General features: G+C 42.8%; 1 protein-coding gene across 10 annotated transcripts; it reads left to right on the plus strand.

Moving 5' to 3' along the window:
* The first annotated feature begins 136 nt into the window (after positions 1 to 136).
* On the plus strand, positions 137 to 20115 carry ss18 (SS18 subunit of BAF chromatin remodeling complex). Of its 10 annotated transcripts, XM_021589311.2 has the most exons (13): positions 137 to 353; positions 1048 to 1124; positions 1260 to 1344; positions 3588 to 3626; positions 4937 to 5096; positions 13130 to 13366; positions 13543 to 13713; positions 14068 to 14145; positions 15818 to 15865; positions 16164 to 16286; positions 17593 to 17729; positions 18213 to 18275; positions 19082 to 20115. In XM_021589311.2, the coding sequence occupies exons 1-12, from the start codon at positions 285 to 287 to the stop codon at positions 18228 to 18230; spliced, it is 1242 nt and encodes a 413-aa protein (XP_021444986.1). In that variant the 5' UTR covers positions 137 to 284; the 3' UTR covers positions 18231 to 18275; positions 19082 to 20115. The 10 variants fall into 10 exon arrangements, with proteins under 10 accessions (XP_021444986.1, XP_021444984.1, XP_021444985.1 ...); XM_021589309.2 differs by lacking the exon at positions 18213 to 18275; XM_021589310.2 differs by lacking the exon at positions 18213 to 18275 and having other exon boundaries at positions 3591 to 3626.
* Positions 20116 to 22813: the final 2698 nt, after the last annotated feature.

Below are 22813 nucleotides of genomic sequence, written 5' to 3' on the forward strand. Positions count from 1 at the left end.
CCTGTAGTTGGCCGTGTTCGAGAGCATCAGAACGACTGCAGGCCACTGCCGATTTACTGATCTACAAATCAAGGTGGATCATAAATAATGACTCATTGTTGTTTGTAGATCAGTCGATCAGTCATAATTTACCCATGATACATTGCGGATTTGATCCTCTCGAACATGGCCATGGACTACATCACAGAATAACATCAGATGTTGCTAATCTAAACTGTCTGCTTTGAGTTCTACAGATTTGTTAGTTGTATGTTTTAGTTTATTTAGCTTTATATGAAAACACCATGTCGGTGGCGTTTGCACCTCACAGACAACGTGGAAAGGGTGATATAACACCCGCTGGAATTCAAAAGGTAGCTAATTCATTTTTTTTATCACGCACCGCAACGGAATGGAGGCGGATACAGCACCAGCTGCTGTTGCTAGCTAACTAGCCTAGCCAGCGGCCAGGTCGAGCTGTAAAGAGGGAAATAGATGGTAACAATGTTGCTAGGGTAAAGCGCGGTCAATATGAACTTCGCGGTAGTGGGCAAATAATCTAAAAAATAACAAACATGTTTAGTCGATTCGATGGACTAACATTGAATTAGTTTCTGATATAAATGGAAGCATAGGCTAAGGTTTTCTTAGCTAGTTGGATTGTTAGCGTCTTTTGTTAGCCAGGCACGCACAGAACAGGACTACTAGTATATATGACATTGATTATAGCTAGCTAACGTTTGGAGAAAAAGGCCGGTTGACCAGCTAACTACGATGTTGCCATCAACGTCATGTACTACTGTACTACCAAAGAACATATGATTTCATGAGTAGTCTGCATTGGAATGGGACAGCCGTTTGTCCTGCTGAAGTTCAACCACTCAATACAAGCAACATTGTTTTCATGCATGTTTCCAATACCCTTAAAATTGTATTTAGGCTACTGTATTCTCTCATATGTAACAGGTCCGAATGCGAACATTACTGGATATGAAGATGCAGTTGTCTTCTACAGGCCTATCCACATTTTTTTCAGTTTTCTTTCCTTTTTGCTCTGTCATGTTTCAGTTACTGGATGAGAACAATCAGCTGATTCAATGTATAATGGATTTCCAGAGCAAAGGAAAGACCGCAGAATGTTCACAGTAAGTTATCATTTATGTACCATACAAAAGTTCCATACCTGATGCTTTCAGGTTCCACACTGTCATGCATGTACGTTTTTGCAGTGTATTGACGGCCCATCTCCCTGTCTTTTTTTATGTTAATTCTGTCAAAAGGTACCAACAAATGCTCCACAGAAATTTGGTTTACCTGGCCACGATAGCAGACTCCAATCAGAACATGCAGTCTCTGCTCCCTGCTGTGAGTATGGGTCCAGGGCGAAGGGCAGTGACGTAGGTGCTGATTCACTCTGACACATTTCTGCCAGAGAGAAAACATGAAGCGTACTAGAATTCATGAAGTTGTACAGATATTGTACAATTTCAAATAAGGTGTTGTTCTTGGCTAGTAGCCTAGTATATATTTTTTTATTGCCCCAAACATGGCAATAAAAAAATATCCTCTCCATAATATTCCCTTCATCAACTGATATAATATATAGGCCTAGATCACAACTTGAATTTTTTTTTATTCAACTAGGCAAGTCAGTTAAGAACAAATTCATATTTACAATGACGGCCTAGGAACAGTGGGTTAACTGCCTTGTTCAGGGGTAGAAAGACAGATTTTTACCTTGTCAGCTCGGGCATTCGATTTAGCAAACTTTCGGTTACTGGCCAAACACTCTAACCACTAGGCTTCCTTGCCGCTCCAAATATAAGGGCATAGACAGGCAACCACAGAGCTATTGTGCAATTAGAGAATACCCTCTACATATAGAGTACCAGTCAAAGTATGGGATTTTCTTTATTTGTACTATTTTCTGGAATAATAGTGAAGACATTAAAACTATGAAATAACACATATGGAATAATGTAGTAAGACAAGTGTTAAGCAAATCAAAATATATTTTATATTTAAGAATTCAAAGTAGCAGTGACAGCTTTGTACACTCTTGGCATTCTCTCAACCAGCTGCATGAGTAATGTATTTAAATTAACAGGTGTGCCTTAAGTTAATTTGTGGAATTTCGTCCCTTAATGGGTTTGAGTCAATCAGTTGTGTTGTGACAAGGTAGGGGTGGTATACAGAATATAGCCCTATTTGGTAAAAGGCCAAGTTCATATTATGGCAAGAACAGCTCAAATAAGAAAATAGAAATGACAGTCCATCATTACTTTAAGACATGAAGGTCAGTCAATCTGGGAAATTTCAAGGACTTCAAGTGCAGTCGCAAAAACCATCCAGCTCTGTGATGAAACTGTCTCATGAGGACCACCACAGGAAAGGAAGACCCGGAGTTACCGTTGCTGCAGAGAATAAGTTCATTAAAGTTACCAGCCTCAGAAATTGCAGCCAAAAAAATGCTTCACAGAGTTCAAGTAACAGACATATCTCAACTGTTCAGAGGAGACTGCGTGAATCCGGCCTTCATGGTCGACTTGCTGCAAGGAAGTCACTACTCAAGGACACCAATGAGAAGAAGAGACATGCTTGGGCCAAGAAACATGAGCAATGGACCTTAGACCGGTGAAAATCTGTCCTTTGGTCTGATGAGTCCCAATTTCTGATAAAACATTTTTTGTTGGTCTAACAGCTGTGTCTTTGTGAGACACAGAGTAGGTGAACGGACGATCTCTGCATGTGTGTTTCCCACTGTGAAGCATGGAGGAGGTGGTGTGGGGATGCTTTGCTGGTGATACTGTTGACTTATTTAGGATTCAAGGCACACTTCACCACCATGGCTACCACAGCATTCTGCAGCGATACACCATCCCATCTGGTTTGCGCTTAGTGGGACTATCGTTTTTTTTCAACAGGACAATGACCCAACATACCTACAGGCTGTGTAAGGACTATTTGACCAAGAAGGAGAGTGATGTAGTGCTGCATCAGATGACCAGGCCTCCACAATCACCTGACCTCAACCCAATTGAGATGGGTTGAGATGATTTGGACCGCAGAGTGAAGGAATAGCAGCCAATGTGGGGACTCCTTCAAGACTGTTGGAATAGCATTCCAGGTGAAGCTGATTGAGAGAATGCCAAGAGTGTGTAAAGCTGTCAAGGCAAGGGTGGCTACTTTGAAGAATCAAACAAATATTTTGACATAACACCTTTTTTTTGGTTACGACATGATTCCATATGTGTTATTATCACTATTATTCTACAATGTAGAAAATAGTCAAACGGAAGAAAAACCCTTGAATGAGTAGGTGTGTCCAAACGTTTGACTGGTACTGTACATTACACTGCTGGTCAGAAATTCCACTAGATTCGTCAAGTACAGGAAATGAGGCCATAATACGTGTTACCCCTTCCCTTTTGCTTGTATATCTACCGCTGTCAAGCTCTGACGATAGATTTTGTGGTGCATGTGAGATTGAAAGCAATCATTTGATATGCCTCATATGCCACCCAAATGCAAGCTTGCTCGGTCTCCCCTGTTGTTGGACAAAGGGGAGGTGTATAATGTTCACCTAGATGCTCTGTACTTGATTTCAGAAGTGTGACTCCCCTACTCCTCCAGAGGTAAAGCTTGAAGTGAGTATGGATGGAGAAGTGGTGTTTGAATTATGATAGGGTGTCTAAGGTGTCTTGGTTCACACAATATTCATACTGTGTATTGCAGGTTTTTTCCCATAGATATTCAAACAGGGTATTTTGTGACACGTCACACCTCTGAGACACACTGCTGGTGATAGGCCAGTTGATGGCCTTTACAATAGTATGAGATAATGTAATGGTATACTCTGTTGATAGGCCATCCTTTATTATATAAGCTTGCTTGTTGCTTCAATCTGGCGCTGTGATATAGAGGATAGAATAACATATATCCAGAGATTATACAGTGCATTCGGAAAGTATTCAGACCCCTTCAATTTTCCAAATTTTGTTACGTTACAGCCTTATTCTGAATTTGATTAAATTATTATTTTTCATCATGATTGTACACACAATACTCCACAATGACAAAGCAAAAACAGATTTTTAGAAATGTTTGCAAATGTATAAAAAAAATGAAATGTAACATTTACATAAGTATTCAGACCCTTTACTTAATAGTTTTTTGAAGCACCTTTCACAGTGATTACATCCTTGAGTCTTCTTGGGTATTACGCTACAAGCTTTGCACTCCTGTATTTGGGGAGTTTCTCCCATTCTTCTAGGAAGAGTCTTGGTGGTTCCAAACTTAAGAATGATGGAGGCCACTGTGTTCTTGGAGACTTTCAATGCTGCAAACATTTTTTGGTACCCTTTCCCAGATTTGTGCCTCGACACAATCCTGTCTCGGGGCTCTATGGACAATTCCTTCAACATCATGGCTTGGTTTTTGCTCTGACATGCACTGTCAACTGTGGGACCTTTTATATAGCCTTTTCAAATAATTTCCAATCAATTTGAATTTACCACAGGTGGACTCCAAGTTGTAGGAACATCTCAAGGATGGTCAATGGAAATAGGATGCACCTGAGCTCAATTTCGAGTGTCATAGCAAGGTGTCTGAATACTTGTGTAAATATTTTTTTTGTTTGTTTTTAATACATTTGCAAACATTTCTAAAAAATAAAAAAAAAACTGGATCTTGCTTTGTCATTATGGGGTATTGTGTGTAGATTCACGAGGGGGAAAAACAACATAATCAATTTTAGAATAAGACTAACTTAACAAAATGTTGAAAGGGTGAAGGGGTCTGAATACTTTACGAATGCACTGTATAGCCAGAGATTGTGTCCACAGTTAGATGAAGCCTTTTTAATTCTGTACCTTCAACATCAGTTGCTTTCTTTCTCATACGTGGCTCAGATATGTACCTTAACACAGATGGTGTTTCTCTCCTTGTGTCTGTCTAGCCACCCACTCAGAACATGCCCATGGGCCCTGGTGGGATGAACCCGAGTGGAGCGCCTGGCCCCCAGCCCCCCCACGGACACAACATGCCCCCGGAGGGCATGGTCAGCGGCGGCCCCACTGCCCCACACATGCAGAACCAGATGAACGGACAGATGCCTGGTAAGTGACCTCTCCGTCACCACCACCTCCCTCTGTCCCTTTCTCACTCACGAGGGTTGCCTAGCAACACCACAGATCTGGGATGGGAGGGGATGGTGCTCTGCTAAATGATGATGTCACTCGTCGGTCTGTGAGCTCTGGTGGTCTTCTAAGAGAAGGAACAGTCAGATGTGTCATGGTGCCACCGGAAATAGCCACACTGGGACCCAAATTTGAACCGCAATTACCAAAACAATGGAGCTGGGTGAAAAATGATCTTATTAAAACACGATTTAAATGTATTTTTGGGAGGCCTGTGGTCACCATTCATGTAATACATAAAATATTATCAAACAGTATTGGGGAGCTATTTCATATATATTTTTTTCCCCGGTTACATTATTTTCCCGGTTCAATCATATAGCAACCCTATATGCTTCGCAGACCTGGTGTGACTGAGAGGAAGGGCAGAGCAGACTGTCATATGCCCCTAAATATTTTGTTCAGTGCTTCTAGAGTGACATAAATCTCACATCTCTGCTGTTTGCAAGCGAGGTTGTTCGGCTACATTGTATCGTTATTTACTCTTCAGAGCGTACGGGTGTAAAATTGATACATTGTATAATTTCGCTTGACCATGAGAACGACAAGTTTGGCACTGTGTTTTCTGAAGGTTTGTATAAAAATAAAGTGTTGGGGTAGCCTATAGGCCTACTATAGGGATTGGGTCCCCCTCTCTAAAACTCTCCCTTCTGAACTAACGCGCTATCCAGCACATAACCTGCCACCTGATCTACAGCCCATTTGGGCTACAAACTAATATGACCTCACAAGTGTCATGGAACTCGTCTGAAGGTAACCCGTACCGTTTAAAAAAACATTCTTATGAAAGGACGAAGGTAGTTTTGTGCCTACCCTAAAAAAGGGTTAAATATGTGTAAAAATATATATATATATATATATACAGTGCCTTGCGAAAGTATTCGGCGACCTTTTGTCACATTTCAGGCTTCAAACATAAAGATATAAAACTGTATTTTTTTTGTGAAGAATCAACAACAAGTGGGACACAATCATGAAGTGGAACGACATTTATTGGATATTTCAAACATTTTTAACAAATCAAAAACTGAAAATTTGGGCGTGCAAAATTATTCAGCCCCTTTACTTTCAGTGCAGCAAACTCTCTCCAGAAGTTCAGTGAGGATCTCTGAATGATCCAATGTTGACCTAAATGACTAATGATGATAAATACAATCCACCTGTGTGTAATCAAGTCTCCGTATAAATGCACCTGCACTGTGATAGTCTCAGAGGTCCGTTAAAAGCGCAGAGAGCATCATGAAGAACAAGGAACACACCAGGCAGGTCCGAGATACTGTTGTGAAGAAGTTTAAAGCCGGATTTGGATACAAAAAGATTTCCCAAGCTTTAAACATCCCAAGGAGCACTGTGCAAGCAATAATATCGAAATGGAAGGAGTATCAGTCCACTGCAAATCTACCAAGACCTGGCCGTCCCTCTAAACTTTCAGCTCATACAGCTCATGCAATTGTTATTTGGTTTACAACATGAAAATATTGTCCCATTTACATTTGTGTAATTATCATTCGCATGTTTTACACTTTTTATCAAGCTGTTGCTGATTGCTTCTATTTATGCCAAATCATTTGACAGCTGTAGGTTGAGATTACTGTTTCCTAACGTTACTCCTTTGCAATTTTCTGTAGCGAATAGAGAAGACTATATACCCATCACATCCAACATTATGAAAATGAATTCCTTGTGTGTTATATACCCATCACATCCAACATTATGAAAATGAATTCCTCGTGTGAGTGTTATATACCCATCACATCCAACATTATGAAAATGAATTCCTCGTGTGAGTGTTATATACCCATCACATCCAACATTATGAAAATTAATTCCTCGTGTGAGTGTTATATACCCATCACATCCAACATTATGAAAATGAATTCCTCGTGTGAGTGTTATATACCCATCACATCCAACATTATGAAAATTAATTCCTCGTGTGTGTTTGTAACTCGTGTGTGCTTGGTTCTGGATTGGAAAGGTGTGAAACGTATCGATGAGAGAAAGAAGCCAATTCAATGTTATCGTAGAAGCTCTCTCTAGTTTATGAGCTTTCGCATTCTGCATGCCATGAAGGAGAAAATAATAGCATCATTAAACGGGGCCTGAACTCGATTTAGCCTCGGTTTTAATTCTCCTTATTAGGAAATTCAACAGAACGAAATTTGGGTCTTGGAGGCGTGCTTTGATGTGGGGTGTGTGTGTTCGAACGTGGGAAGCGCTTGTACTTTCACTCTGCCAAAACAATACACAGTTAGTCACTCACCCTTCTAGATAGATAACTTGAATAATGATAGTAAAAAGCTTTGGTGCACCTTCAATTAAATGTTGGAGAAAAAAGGCAAACTCAGCTCCATTCATTCCAAAACAACTGAAATTGGCAACAACTTTAATTACTTTTTCATTGGCAAGATTAGCAAACTTAGGCATGACATGCCAGCAACAAACACTGACACTACACATCCAAGTATATCTGACCAAATTGTGAAAGGCAAGAATTATAAAGCAAGTGTGGAAGAGGTGAAAAATAATTGTCTATCAACAATGACAAGCCACCGAGGTCTGACAACTTGGATGGAAAATTACTGAGGATAATAGTGGACGATATTGCCGCTCCTATTTGCCACATCTTCAATTTAAGCTTACAAGAAAGTGTGTGCCCTCAGGGCTGGAGGGAAGCTAAAGTCATTCCTGCTTACTAAGAATAGTAAAGCCCCCTTTACTGGCTCAAATAGCCCACCTATATACAATGCTATTTTACATTTAAATAAATTGAAAACAGACTAACGGCATGCTTATAGGGAAGGACATTCAACAAGCACAGCACTTAAGCAAATGACTGAGAGAAATTGATGATAAAAATATTGGGGGGGGGGGGGGGGTGTTTCAGTGCAGCTTTTGACATCGATCATAGTCTGCTGCTGGAAACTTGTTATGGCTTTACATCCCCTGCTATATTGTGGATAGATAGTTACCTGTCTAACAGAACATAGGGCAGCTGTTTAGGCCCCTTTACTTTTTAAAATCTTTACTAACGACATGCCACTGGCTTTGGGTGTCTATGTATGCGGATGACTCAACACTACACGTCAGCTACCAAGCATCTGAAATAGCAGTTGGTTTCAGAGTAGGTGGCATGGAATAAGTTGGTATTTCAGGGGGGAAAAGCATTGTATTTGGGACAAATCATTCACTAAACCTTGCAAATAATATTGTGGAAATTGAGCAAGTTGAGGTGACTAAACTGCTTGCAGTAACCCTGGATTGTAAACTGTCATGGTCAAAACATATTGATACAACAGTAGCTAAGATGGGGAGAAGTCTGTCCATAATAAAGCACTGCTCAACCTTAACAGTTGCCACAAAGAGGAAAAATTGCAATTGGCTCAGAACAGGGCAGCACGGGTTGCCCTTGGATGTACACAGAGCGCAAACATTAATAATATGCATGTCAATCTCTCCTGGCTCAAAGTGGAGGAGAGATTAACTTCATCACTACTTGTGTTTGTGAGAGGTATTTACATGTTGAAACTAAGCACTGAGCTATATGTTTAAATGACTAGCACACAGCTCGGACCCCCATGCATACCCCACAAGACGTGCCACCAGAGGTCTCTTCAGTCCCCAAGTCCAGAACAGACTATGGGAGGCACACAGTACTACATAGAGCCATGACTACATGGAACTATATTCCACATCAGGTAACTGATGCAAGCAGTAGAATCAGATTTTTAAATTTTTTTTAAGATTGATAAAAATACACCTTATGGAACAGTGGAGACTGTGAAGCAACACAGGCACAAACACATAACATATGAACTATACACACATGTAGACAAGGATTTTGTGTTGTAGATAGATTTTCACTGATGCCCACTCACTAACATTCTCCCTCGCTTCTAAACCGGCATTGGCCAGTTTCTGGACTGTCGTGGTCCTGATGCTGTGATTTGTGTATGTAGTTGTTCCCGCTGCCCTGCAGATCTTGGGTAGAAGTGCTGCCAGATAGTTCACGCCCATCGGCTCTGATGTGTACCAGATCGAGTCCCCGATACACACTCCTCTCCTTGGGCGGAGATAAAATTGAAGGGCTTTCTCTGGGCATTTCGATAGATATTTTTCCAGTGATGCCACCGGGCATAGTTGGTTCCCTGGCTGCTCGAACATGAATCCCGTCTTGGACTCCCTGCCCCTCTCCCTTGGGTCCAGTGGATTCTTTGTTGCCTCGTTATATGCGAGAGTGGCGTATCTGAGAGAGAATGCGTTGTTATAATATTGTTTTCCAATAGCCTAATTACGAGTGCAACTTAGAAATAACACAAACAGGCTATGCATAACATACCTTAGACCGTTCTCGTCTGTTTTTACGAGGAATGAGTTGGGCTTTAGTTCCTCTCTTTTCCTCTTCGACCCAGATGTAACTGGAGGTTGAACCACACTTTCTGGACCAGACCCCTTGGTGTACCGGGATTCAGACCCTGGGAGTTTTGGAGCTGGGCCATGTCCTTATCGGTGATGGGAGGGTGTCTGTTTGTGAAATATTTGCTTTGCTGCCTTAGCTGTTTAATGTTTCCCAGAAATACATGATTCTGGGTGGTAAATCGGGTGTCCTTCATAAGGCACCAGCTACGACCGATGGGTGGGTCATTTAGAAACCAGTTGAGCCCACCACGGAGTGCCAGGTATTATGCTGTTGTGCTCCCCCTTCCCATTTTGTACATCTCCATAAAACTATAGGTGAAGGATGTTAAACTTTTAGTGACAGTTTTGAAGTCCACAACCTTTTCTTCTTCTCTGCTAGCCAGCCCCCAAAGCAACACACAGCCCAGTTTGTATTCTTAACTGTGTTTTTGTATCTTTTTTTTGTCGCTGCTTTTCTCTAGGTCATTCAATGCAGTATCCTCCAAATCTGCATGCCTGGGTATTATTGCCATCTCTTTTTCCCATTCATCCATAGTCATGCTGCCGAAAAAAAATCTAAAGAAATATTCCACTCATCCGTTTTAGTTTTGGCAACAAAATATCGATTTAGCCAGTCTACTTGATGTTGCTATGACAACCAGCTCAATTTGCTGTAAGGCTCATTCGGACACGGTCACTTTATATGGGACGATGGAGATCGCAATTCCATATTGAAACACAATTGAAAAGGTCGGAGAGACAGACAGCAAGGTTTATACAAGTCTCTGCTGTTAAACTACATGTTAGTCTAAAAGAAATGTGAGGTAATGTCTAGATGCTTTTTATAGTGGAGATCAAGTTTATAATTGCCTGGCTGGGCTGATGAGACTGGATTGTACAGTCAGATGGAACAAAGAAAATGGGCATTTCAACGTGAGCCGCTGGCTGGTAACTTGTGGAATAGACACTGGCTGGAATGCGGTTTTAACCAATCAGCATTCAGGACTAGACTCGCCCGTTGTATAATGTACATTTAATCACCCCCTTCACCACAAACATCATCATTCAAAAATGTGTGGATGCTAAACCTGAAGATCTCGTGGTTCTCTCTGCGAAGTAAAAGTATGTTGTTTCTCACTAGAGCGCTCTGAAGAAGAAGCAACGATGCAATGTAGCCTAACAACATCGCTCGCAAACGGCACAGATGTGAGATTTATTTCACTACAGAAGCACTGGTCCTCTTACATTTTCATTCCAGGTTGCACTTCAAAAAATGTAATAGCTTATCATATGGTCTGCCCTGCCCATAAGTCATGAAAAGCTGTAAGTTGGAGTTGCTGTAAGATTCAAATGGGGGAAACAATGTACCTGTGATGACTATGAAATGGTTCTCCAATGATGTATATATTTAATGTATTACATGAATGGTGACCACATACATTTTTGTAGTGTTTTCTTTGTAATTCCGTTTCAAATGTGGCTCCCAGTGCAGCTAGTTCAGGGTTATAATTGTGCATCTGACTGTTTCTTCGCTTTATGTTCCTAGGTGGTCTTGGACTCCACTTCACTGTGGTTGTGCTTTATATGCATGTTCGTTTGAGTGAGGGAGACTGAGCATTTAGTCTACTTTGTTATGGCAATTATTACCAGTTGTCAAGGCTCTATACAGCACACATGGTTGTAAATATTAGTATAGGGAGAAAATACTTTCTCGGGAGAGAATCTTTTAATTTAACAGTTCCATCTTAATCTCTGTACTGTATGGTAATATACAGTGGCTTGCGAACATATTCACCCCCCTTGGCATTTTTCTTATTTTGTTGCTTTACAACCTGGAATTCAAATAGATTTTTGGGGGTTTGGATAATCTGATTTACACAACATGCCTACCACTTTGAAGATGCAAAATATGTTTTATTGTGAAACGAGAAATAAGACACACAAAAAACAACTTGAGTGTGCATAACTAAATCAAACCAAACGTTGTCACATGTGCCGAATACAACAAGTGTAGACTTTACCGTGAAATGCTTACTTACAAGCCCTTAACCAACAGTGCAGTTGAAGACTATTCACCCCCATAAGTCAATACTTTGCAGAGGCACCTTTTGCAGCATTTACAGCTGCAAGTCTCTTGGGGTATGTGTCTATAAGCTTGGCACATCTAGCCACTGGGATTTTTGCCCATTCAAGGCAAAACTGCTCCAGCTCCTTCAAGTTGGATGGGTTCTGCTGGTGTACAGCAATCTTTAAGTCGTACCACAGATTCTCAATTGGATTGAGGTCTGGGCTTTGACTAGGCCATTCCAAGTCATTTAAATGTTTCCCCTTAAACCAATCAAGTGTTGCTTTCGCAGTATGCTTAGGGTCATTGTATTGCTGGAAGGTGAACCTCTGTCCCAGTCTCAAATCTCTGAAAGACTGAAACACACCAAATGTGTTCGCTTATTTTTTTCTTTTAGCAATGGCTTTTTTCTGGCCACTCTTCTGTAAAGCCCAGCTCTGTGGAGTAAGGTGGTCCTATGGACAGATACTTTGGAGCTTTGCAGCTCCTTCAGGGTTTTCTTTGGTCTCTTTGTTGCCTCTCTGATTTAATGGTGCTCTGAGGGATGTTCAAAGTTTCAGATTTTTTTTATAACCCAACCCTGATTTTATTTGAACTTTTATTTAACTAGTCAAGTCAGTTAAGAACAAATTCTTATTTTCAATGATGGCCTAGGAATAGTGGGTTATTTATTTATTTATTTATATATTGCACACAAGTGGACTTTATTTAACTAATACTGTGACTTCTGAAGGTAATTGGTCGCACCAGATCTTATTTCGGGGCTTCATAGCAAAGGGGATGAATACATATGCACACATCACTTTTCCTTTTTTAATTTTTTGAAACAAGTAATTGTTTTTCATTTCGCTATTTTGTGTATGTCCATTACATGAAATCCAAATAAACATCCATTTAAATTACAGGTTGTCACCTCCCGAGTGGTGCAGTGGTCTAAGGCACTGCATTGCAGTGCTAGCTGTGCCACTAGAGATTCTGGGTTTGAGCCCAAGAACTGTCACAGCCAGCCGCGACTGGGAGGCCCATGGGGCGGCGCACAATTGGCCCAGCGTCGTTCGGGTTAGGGAGGGTTTGGCCGGCAGAGATATCCTTGTCTCATCGCACACTAGCGACTCCTGTGGCGGGCCGGGCGCAGTGCACGCTGACACGGTCGCCAGGTGTACGGTGTTTCCTCCGACACATTGGTGCGGATGGCTTCCGGGTTGGATGGGCATTGTTTCAAGAAGCAGTGCGGCTTGGTTGGGTTGTGTTCCGGAGTGAGGGAGACTGGCTCTCGACCTTCGCCTCTCCCGAGTCCGTACGGGAGTTGCAGCGACGAGACAAGACTGTAACTACTACCAATTAGATACCATGAAATTGAGGAGAAAAATACAAACAAAAAAATGTACAGGTTGTCATGCAACAAAATAGTAAAAACGCCAGGGTGGTGAATATTTTTGCAAGGCACTGTATCATCCTGAAAGTTAAATGGTCTGTCCTTTTTTCCCAGGGCCCAATCACATGCCCATGCAGGGCCCCGGGCCTGGCCCCAACCAGCCTCCCAACATGCCCGGAAGTGGCGCCATGAACATGCCCCCCAGCAGCCACGGTTCCATGGGCGGCTACAACCACGCTGTGCCCTCGTCTCAGGGCATGCCTGCCCAGGGACAGATGAACATGACCCAGGGACAGGGACCCATGGGCAACTACGGCCCCCGGCCCAACATGAACATGCAGCCTAACCAAGGTACAGGAAAGGGGGGGGTGTATAATTGATAGACCTTATCACCTCTCACACTGGACCTTCAGTTGTCCTTCTATTGATGATGACATCCACCCATAGAGCATTTTATTATTATTATTATTTTTCTAATTGGGTTCTGTAATGAAATATTGTGTGTATTTGTGTTGTTCCCACCCCAGGCCCCATGATGCACCAGCAGCCTCCCTCCCAGCAGTACAACATGCCCCCTGGGGGTGGCGGGCAGCACTACCAGGGCCAGCAGAATCCCATGGGCATGATGGGTCAGGTCAACCCGGGCAACCATGTCATGGGGCAGAGGCCCATGCCCCCTTACAGACCCCCACAGCAAGGTATGCTCCGCTCCACAGAGTGGACCACTGAGCCAAGAGCAAGGCGCTTGGTTTGACTTTACACAGGGCTGCCACCTCCTCTCCTCTTCGTCTTTAAGTGGAGCTATCTTTCACTTCCACTGTCGTGGCTCACAGACGCAGGTAGCCCCATAACCATAGAAGGAACACTCACCCAGGTGCCCTAAAGGTTGTCAGTCCCAGCACTACTAAACTGTAGTTTGGTGACCAACGAGACTCACACAGGAGTTCTCTAGCAAATAAGCGACCAAAATTACAACTTCCTCGCCGAAATTACCCCCCCAACAACACCTTGAATCTACCTGTGTGTGTGTTGTTTGCCGTATGTGTGTGTAGGACCCCCTCAGCAGTACCCAGGGCAGGAAGACTACTATGGGGACCAGTACAGTCACGCAGGACAGGGAGCTTCAGAAGGTAGGAGATCCAACCAACCGCTTGCTCGCTCGTAGAACCAACCAAACCTCTGCCTGTCTAAGGTTCACTTAGAGGAGCTGTGTTGAGGCATGGAGAAGGACAGAGGATGGAGAGCGTAACAAAGCAAAACAACATTGTGTGACAGATGGTGACCCTGTCCATCAGCTAAGGGAGTGGATCGTTCAGCACCACCTCACACCCAAGCCTTATACTGAGCGTCGACGGTGTATTTCGGTTCCTACGCGGTTATCTAGAACATTTGTGGAAGTAGAGAATGAAAGTCCTCTAACTTCAGTTGGACATTAGTCACTGTGCTCTGTAAGTCTGGCCTGAAGGAAGCTCTGATGTTCGGTTTTCCCGCCCACCGTCCCATTTAGGACTGTGCGTCGTCGATAAACAAATAGCTAGTCGGCTAGTTATTCTGTCGAACCCTGATCTTCTCATGGTGGGACTCCAAATGCATACAGCGATTCAATCCTGGAAGTTGATCTCCGGTCGTGCTTTTAGCGGAAGCAGAGGTCCTACTTTAGCAGAAGCCCCCCCCCCCCCCCCCCACACACACACACACGAGTTAGCAGATTTGTCAGATGTTGTGTTAAAGTCTCATGGCGGAAAATGAGATTAGTTGGACTGGGATGATTTCCCCAGTGATTTCCAACCCCTTCATAGTGATTTTGTGTCATAGCATCAACATAAACAAGTATTCTCAAATTAATAATTTTCTCTTGCATGTGTCAATCACCTTTTTACACCTTTTTCTACATTCTACTCCCTTTGGAACGTTGACACAGCAGTCTCCAATAGCTAGGTTGTACTCTGATGGGAATTACAGGATTTTAAATATTGTTTTGGAAAAATATGTATATTCTCAAAAGAAAGTAGTTTATTTTCTCCCATGATTACTTTAAACTTTTGCAAAACTATATTTCTGAACATTTCAACGCACAGAGACACTGTGTGAAGCACAATAAATGTTTATGCGTATATAACAATATCTTAATCCCCCGAATTTCCCCCCCATTGACTTCTACCTCCTCCAAAATGGACATGAAATAACATGTCTCCTATCTCCCTGTGAAGTAATGCTATAGGTGATGGTGAGTACGATTTGCTTTAGCCACCGTTTCCTGATCAACACTTTGATTTCTCAGAACAATACTACCATGGAGGTATCGTTGTAGTTTCACAAAAATGTATGTAGGGAAAAAGAAAGCTATGCTAAAGCCATATAACTAATGCAACTTTTTTTGTTGCTAAGGCTATTTTGTTCAATAACTGCAGTAGCCTAAATGCTAGTTTTTTACAATTAACATGCCTAAAATACACTTTCTACACCGGTATTATTTCTCCCAATTAGCCTTCCCTGGCCAGCTCAGTTCAGGTTAAGGGAGGTTGAGTTGAGCGGCTGAAGCTTCCTGAGTCTGCTCTGTTTTCTGCCTTCCTAAAAACTTTTTTATCATTCTTGGTTTCTCACTCACAAATATTTCATTTCTCATAAACGTTGTCGTTCAAGCTTTTATTTTATTTTACGGCTCATAGCAGGTGTCAGGTAAGGATGCTGAAAAGGTGTCACTATAACAATTCTGTATATTAAAAACAAAACTTAATGTTTCAATGGGCGTGCTCACAGTGTTGGTTCTTTTTCTCCTGTGGTTCTTGTCTTGTCTGCCAGAGCGAGACCCAGCAGCCAACCAACAGTCCCCCTATGAAAAAGATCATGGTTTGTTAACTTTGTTTGTTAACAGCCTAAATCAGTGTTTTCAAAACATTCGGATCAGGGTTGGGGTCAATTTCCTGTTCAGTTTAGTCAACTCAGGAAGTAAACTGAAATTCCAAACAACATTTTGAATTGGAATTTCTGTGTACCTCCGGAGTTGACTGAATCGAAATGGAATGGACCCCAACCCTGATTCTGGCCACACTAAGCACTGCTGTGCTGTCTGCTGTTATGTCGTCGAGCCTGGTTCAGATACTGTAATGTCACAGGTACTGTAATGTCTCTGTTGTCCCCCCTATAGGAAACGCCCAGTATGGCCAGCAGCAGGAGGCCTACCAGCAAGGTCCTCCTCAACAGCAGGGCTACCCCCCACAGCAGCAGTACCCCGGACAGCAGGGCTATCCTGGACAGCAACAGGGTTATGGTGGGTGGAAATACTCAGTCTCCCTTTGACTTCCTCTTTCTCTGTCAGTCCACACTCATCCTGTAGGAGGCACCATTTGATTTAGTTGTCTTGAAACATCAGTCCTTGATTCCAAATGGCACCAACCCAGCGCCTCCTGTATGTTTACTGTACCACGCCACTGTTTTCCTAATTGACATTGTGCACTTTCAATGTCGCAGCAGCACAGTCAAGACTACAGACACTGGCACGTTGATCAGAAGAGGGAGCTGGCAGACAATGTGCTGTGTTAGGTGTCCCTCTAGTACTACGGTGGGTCACTGTACAGGCCTAGTCACTGTTATAGAAAGTGAGAGAGTGAGTGAAAGAGAAAGGAAAGGTCAGGCTTATGGGTAACCGCCCATGGCAGTGTGTGCGAGTGGGCCTTCTCCCCTTCGTTTTTAAAATCCTGTCAGCTCTTCTTCTCCTGCTTTCGCTCTCTCTCTTTCTCTCTGAGCCAGAGGCATTTCTCTCATGTCAGTAATGAGCTGGTGGAGAGAGGCAGAAGCTGTGAGGTAGGCTCCATCTGCCACGCTCGTTCACTCTCGCAGGCGGGCCCCCTCTAAGTTAAGCTTTGCGGCGTTGGCATTACGAGCGCCCTAACGATGTTGCGTGGCTCTCTTTTGACTCTCTTTTGGCCCCAGTCAGTCAGGCATCCTATCACTGATCAGCCGTTGGAATGCCTGATAGCACGGCGCTATGCGGCGGTACGGTAACACCAGTGCAACGGTAGTATTCAGAGGCTGTCCGATGAAATGGGTTTTAATGAGGCTCTGCTTCTCTAATGAAGGCCCACGGAATCTCCTTGATGTCTCCTTGCATTAGATGACTTAACACCCAGCCCCGTCCCTGGTGCTGGCTACAGCTCTGGCTGCAGTTAGTCAGACTCTCTGACTCTCATTACAGAGAAGAGTAGGCCAGTGTTAGTGTGGAGCCAAACTTCAACGAATGGCCCAGGGCCCAACTAATACGACCCACTAGTTTCTCTCTCTGCCATGCCTCTGTTGGTCTGCCTGTCAGTGGACCTGTGTTCATGGGTAGATAGAGGTGGATTGACTCTGAGTTCCCCTGAAGCGCTCAATTGTGCAAGAATACGACGTGTCATAATGATTGACATCGAACAGCAATATCTGGGAATCTAGCATGCTGTTTATGCTCCCAGACACTGTACGTTTGATGATTGAACAGACAATGTCTATAATAATGTCGTTGTGAAGAACAGTATCTTCATGTACATGTAATATTTCAGTCAGATGTCCATAAACTTTGATTTATGTGTGTCCACCAGGTCCATCCCAGGGAGCTCCAGGCCAGTACCCTCAGGGTTACCCCCAGGGCCAGGGGCAGCAGTACGGGGCCTACCGGGGCCCCCAGCCCGGCCCCCCTCAGGCCCAGCAACAACGCCCATACCCAGGCTACGACCAGGTGAGCATGAGCCCATGAGTAGGCAGGTCTTACTGTGTCCTTGTATGTTGGCTAAAGATGGATAGAAGTTAAAGATGAGATATAACATTTAGTTTATCCAGGGTTCAGGGAGTGTCCATAAGCAAGAGACCAGGGAGGAGTGGGTGTCTTGTGCATGCTGACGTTGTATGGGGAGGTTAATATATAATTCCTTAAACGGTTTGATGTGTTTAGCCAGCTTACAGCTTAGTATGGTTCTCCTCTGTTAAGAGAAACCTGCCTTCACAGTTGAGTTGTGAGTGGAAAAGAGTTTATGATATATTGCCTTGAATAATACAGCAAGTCAGAGCAGAGCAGGGTAATGTAGAATCTCTCCTCCCCAAATGTAACATAGACCTTTGGTAGTGTTGACAGGGAGGGGAGAGCTACGTGTTGCCCTGTATTTTCTGTGGTCCTTTGCGGAGGCCACAGCTACACTTTGATTCTTTATCTTTGAATATTCAGGGACACATGAGGAAATAAAGACCCGGGGATTTGAACCCCTGACTAGCTCTGTAAGAAGCAAAGGTAATGGTTGCTGTGAAGACGTCACCTCAACGTCAAATCTGGACGTTTGACCTGTTCGCCTAGCCTTGATCTGCATTTGTTATGTTTCTCCTCCTGTCTTCTGTTTAAACATCTGATTTCTTTACGTCTTTTTGTAACCAGGGGTCGAACTTTATGCTTGAGGTCTTATAATATAACAAGCACAATCTGTAGGGGAACTTGAGAAAATGTAGATGTTTTGGAATTGACAAAATCAAAAATACAACTCTCCATACTTTGGTTAATATTCATATTTTTTTTCATGCAATTAACTGCATTTAAATGTTTTATGTATCATTTATTAATAATTATGCACTGTGTAGATATAGTATCTGATCAAAGTAATAGTCAAATTGAAACTGAAAATCTTAAATATGTAACTAATGACAATTGTTCCTAAAGAGCAGCCACTTTCGACCCCTGTTTAGAAATGAACCTTTAAAATACCAACAAACAAAAAACATCCCTCCTATCATATTAAATGCACAAGTCACAGAGCAGCATTTTGCTTAATGCTGCAGAATACTAATAAGAAGTTGCGTCCCTCCTTTCATGAGCTTTTCTGAGGCCATGCTGCCACCTGCTGGTTAAATCCAGCCAATGCAGCCAGACAGGAATAGTCTGCATCTGTGACATAAGGTTGATAGCTACCACAGATGTGCTTGTTTGCATCCTATTTAGATATATAAATATGAGCTTTTCTCAAGTAAATGCCTGTTTGTTCAGACGTTAGAATGAGAAGTCATTAAGATGTGTCCATTTACAGTACTTTCTTCCTTCCTCCACAGGGTCAATATGGAAATTACCAGCAATGAGAGATGGTCATGGCAGTCAACAAGAGCCCTGCTCTGACCTCTAACCTCTAAACTCGGCTGCAGCTCACTGAGACACCCTCTCTCTCACACACGCACACACACGCACACACTTTGTGGTCCTTATGTGAAAAGTGTAATTTTTGTTAATGTCGATAATGAGATGATTTTGTCCACTTCCATCACTTCGCTTCTGGTCTGTGTTAGTCTCAAAGCAGCGATGCCTTAAAAGGAAACAGAGCTGCCTTATACAGAGCCCCGCAGATGGTGAAATGGGCAAAAATAACAAGTTACATTCATTTTTGGGATATAACAGGACAGAATTGTACAGAACTGAACTTCACACTCATGTAGTGCAATGTTTCTCCATCCAATAGCCCCCCGTTCATAAGAAGCAATAATGCCAATGGGAGGGGGTGGGCGGCATGAGGAGATCTTGCATCTGAAACAAAATTCTGTTAGGCCATGGTACATGTCAAGGTCAACATGTGTGATGTAAAAATCAATTTTATGCTTTTTAGATTAAGCTAACTTTGTATAAGAATTTGGAGACTATCGTTGAATATTGTTTTTGTTTTTTCTCTCTCTTGAACTATGTCTATTGATGTCATTTTTTGTTGTTGTGATGACATTCTATTCATCCCCCATTTTGTTTGTTCTTTTATTTGTTCCCCCTGAATTCTCTTTGCTTCTTCAGTGACTTGTACAAAGAATATGTTCTTGGGGTGAACAAATCGGATGCCTTGGTTTTATGAATGGATTGTACACAGAAAGCCCTCAAAAACAAACAGAGAACACCCATCTGCATTGAAGCATCAGTGCTGAAACATTTCTTTGGGCAGCAGAAGCAGAACATGACCTGTGAGTGGGGCTGAATTCTGACTTGAGATATACAGTGCATTCAGGGAAGTTATCAGACCCCTTGACTTTTCCCACATTTTGTTACATTACAGCCTTATTCTAAAACATAAATAGTTTTTTCCCCCTCGTCAATCTACACAATGGAGATATGACATTACCATAAGTATTCAGACCCTTTACTCAGTACTTTGTTGAAGCATCTTTGGCAGCGATTACAGCCTCGAGTCTTCTTGGGTATGTACAGTGGGGCAAAAAAGTATTTAGTCAGCCACCAATTGTGCAAGTTCTCCCACTTAGAAAGATGAGAGAGGCCTGTAATTTTCATCATCAGTACACTTCAACTATGACAGACAAAAAGAACAAAAAATCCCAAAATCACATTGTAGGATTTTTTAATGAATTTATTTGCAAATTATGGTGGAAAATAAGGATTTGGTCACCTACAAACAAGCAAGATTTCTGGCTCTCACAGACCTGTAACTTCTTCTTTAAGAGGCTCCTCTGTCCTCCACTTGTTACCTGTATTAATGGCACCTGTTTGAACTTGTTATCAGTATAAAATACACCTGTCCACAACCTCAAACAGTCACACTCCAAACTCCACTATGGCCAAGACCAAAGAGCTGTCAAAGGACACCCAAAACAAAATTGTAGACCTGCACCAGGCTGGGAAGACTGAATCTGTAATAGGTAAGCAGCTTGGTTTGAAGAAATCAACTGTGGGAGCAATTATTAGAAAATGGAAGACATACAAGATCACTGATAATCTCCCTCGATCTGGGGCTCCACGCAAGATCTCACCCCGTGGGGTCAAAATAATCACAAGAACGGTGAGCAAAAATCCCAGACCCACACAGGGGGACCTAGTGAATGACCTGCAGAGAGTTGGGACCAAAGTAACAAAGCCTACCATCAGTAACACACTACGCCGCCAGGGACTCAAATCCTGCAGTGCCAGACGTGTCTCCCTGCTTAAGTCGGTACATGTCCAGGCCTGTCTGAGGTTTGCTAGAGAGCATTTGGATGATCCAGAAGAAGATTGGGAGAATGTCATGTGGTCAGATATAGAACTTTTTGGTAAATAGAATATAACTTTTTGGTAAAAACTCAACTCGTTGTGTTTGGGGGACAAAGAATGCCATACCTACTGTGAAGCATGGGAGTGGAAACATCATGCTTTGGGGATGTTTTTCTGCAAAGGGACCAGGACGACTGATCCGTGTAAAGGAAATAATGAATGGGGCCATGTATCGTGAGATTTTGAGTGAAAACCTCCTTCCATCAGCAAGGGCATTGAAGATGAAACGTGGCTGGGTCTTTCAGCATGACAATGATCCCAAACACACCGCCCGGGCAACGAAGGAGTGGCTTCGTAAGAAGCATTTCAAGGTCCTGGAGTGGCCTAGCCAGTCTCCAGATCTCAACCCCATAGAAAATCTTTGGAGGGAGTTGAAAGTCCGTGTTGCCCAGCAACAGCCCCAAAACATCACTGCTCTAGAGGAGATCTGCATGGAGGAATGGGCCAAAATACCAGCAACAGTATGTGAAAACCTTGTGAAGACTTACAGAAAACGTTTGACCTCTGTCATTGCCAACAAAGGGTATATAACAAAGTATTGAGATAAACTTTTGTTATTGACCAAATACTTATTTTCCACTATAATATGCAAATAAATTCATAAAAAAATCCTACAATGTGATTTTCTGGGAAAAAAAATCTAATTTTGTCATAGTTGAAGTGTACAGGCCTCATCTTTTTAAGTAGGAGAACTTGCACAATTGGTGGCTGACTAAATACTTTTTTGCCCCACTGTATTTGGGGAGTTTATCCGGTTCTTCTTTGCAGATCCTCTCATGCTTTGTCAGGTTGGATGGGGAGTGTCGCTGCACAGCTATTTTCAGGTCTCCAGAGATGTTTGATCGGGTTCAACTCCAGGCTCTGGCTGAGCCACTCAATGACTTTGAGACCTGTCCAGAATCCACTCCTGTCTTGTGCTTAGGGTCGTTGTCCTGTTGGAAGGTGAACCTTCTGCCCAGTATTGAGGTCCTGAGCGCTCTGGAGCAGGTTTTCATCAAGGATCTCTGTACTTTGCTCCATTCATCTTTCCCTCGATCCTGATTAGTCTACCAGTCCCTGCTGCTGAAAAACATCCCGACATGATGCTGCCAGGTTTCCTCCAGATGTGACGCTTGGCATTCAGGCCAATGAGTTCAATCTTGGTTTCATCAGACCAGAGAATCTTAAATCCTTTAGGTGCCTTTTGGCAAATTCCAAGCGGGCTGCTGTGCCTTTTACTGAGGAGTGGCTTCCTTCTGACCACTACCATAAAGGCCTGCTTGGTGGTGAGCTACAGAGATGGTTGTCCTCCTGGAACATTCTCCCATCTCCACAGAGGAACTCTGGAGCTCTGTCAGAATGACCATTGGGTTCTTAGGCACCTCCCTGACCAAGGTCCTTCTCTCCCGATTGCTCAGCTCTATGAAGAGTCTTGGTGGTTCCAAACTTCCATTTAAGAATGGAGGCCACTGTGTTCTTGGGGACCTTCAATGATGCAGAAATGTCTCAGCTCTACGGACAATTGCTTCTACCTTATGGCTTGGTTTTTGCTCTAACATGCACTGTCAACTGTAGGACCTTACTTAGACATGTGTGTGCCTTTCCAAATCATGTCCAATCAATTGAATTTACCACAGGTGGACTCCAATCAAGTTGCAGAAACATCTCAATGATGATCAATGGAAACAGGATGCACCTGAGCTCAATCTCGAGTCCAGTAGCAAAGGGTCTGAGTAGTTATGTAAATAGGGTATTTCTGTAAAAAAAAAAAAAAAACAATTTGCAAATGT

This window comes from Oncorhynchus mykiss, chromosome 28 (genome assembly GCF_013265735.2).
Source record: "Oncorhynchus mykiss isolate Arlee chromosome 28, USDA_OmykA_1.1, whole genome shotgun sequence".
NCBI classification, from domain to species: domain Eukaryota; kingdom Metazoa; phylum Chordata; class Actinopteri; order Salmoniformes; family Salmonidae; genus Oncorhynchus; species Oncorhynchus mykiss.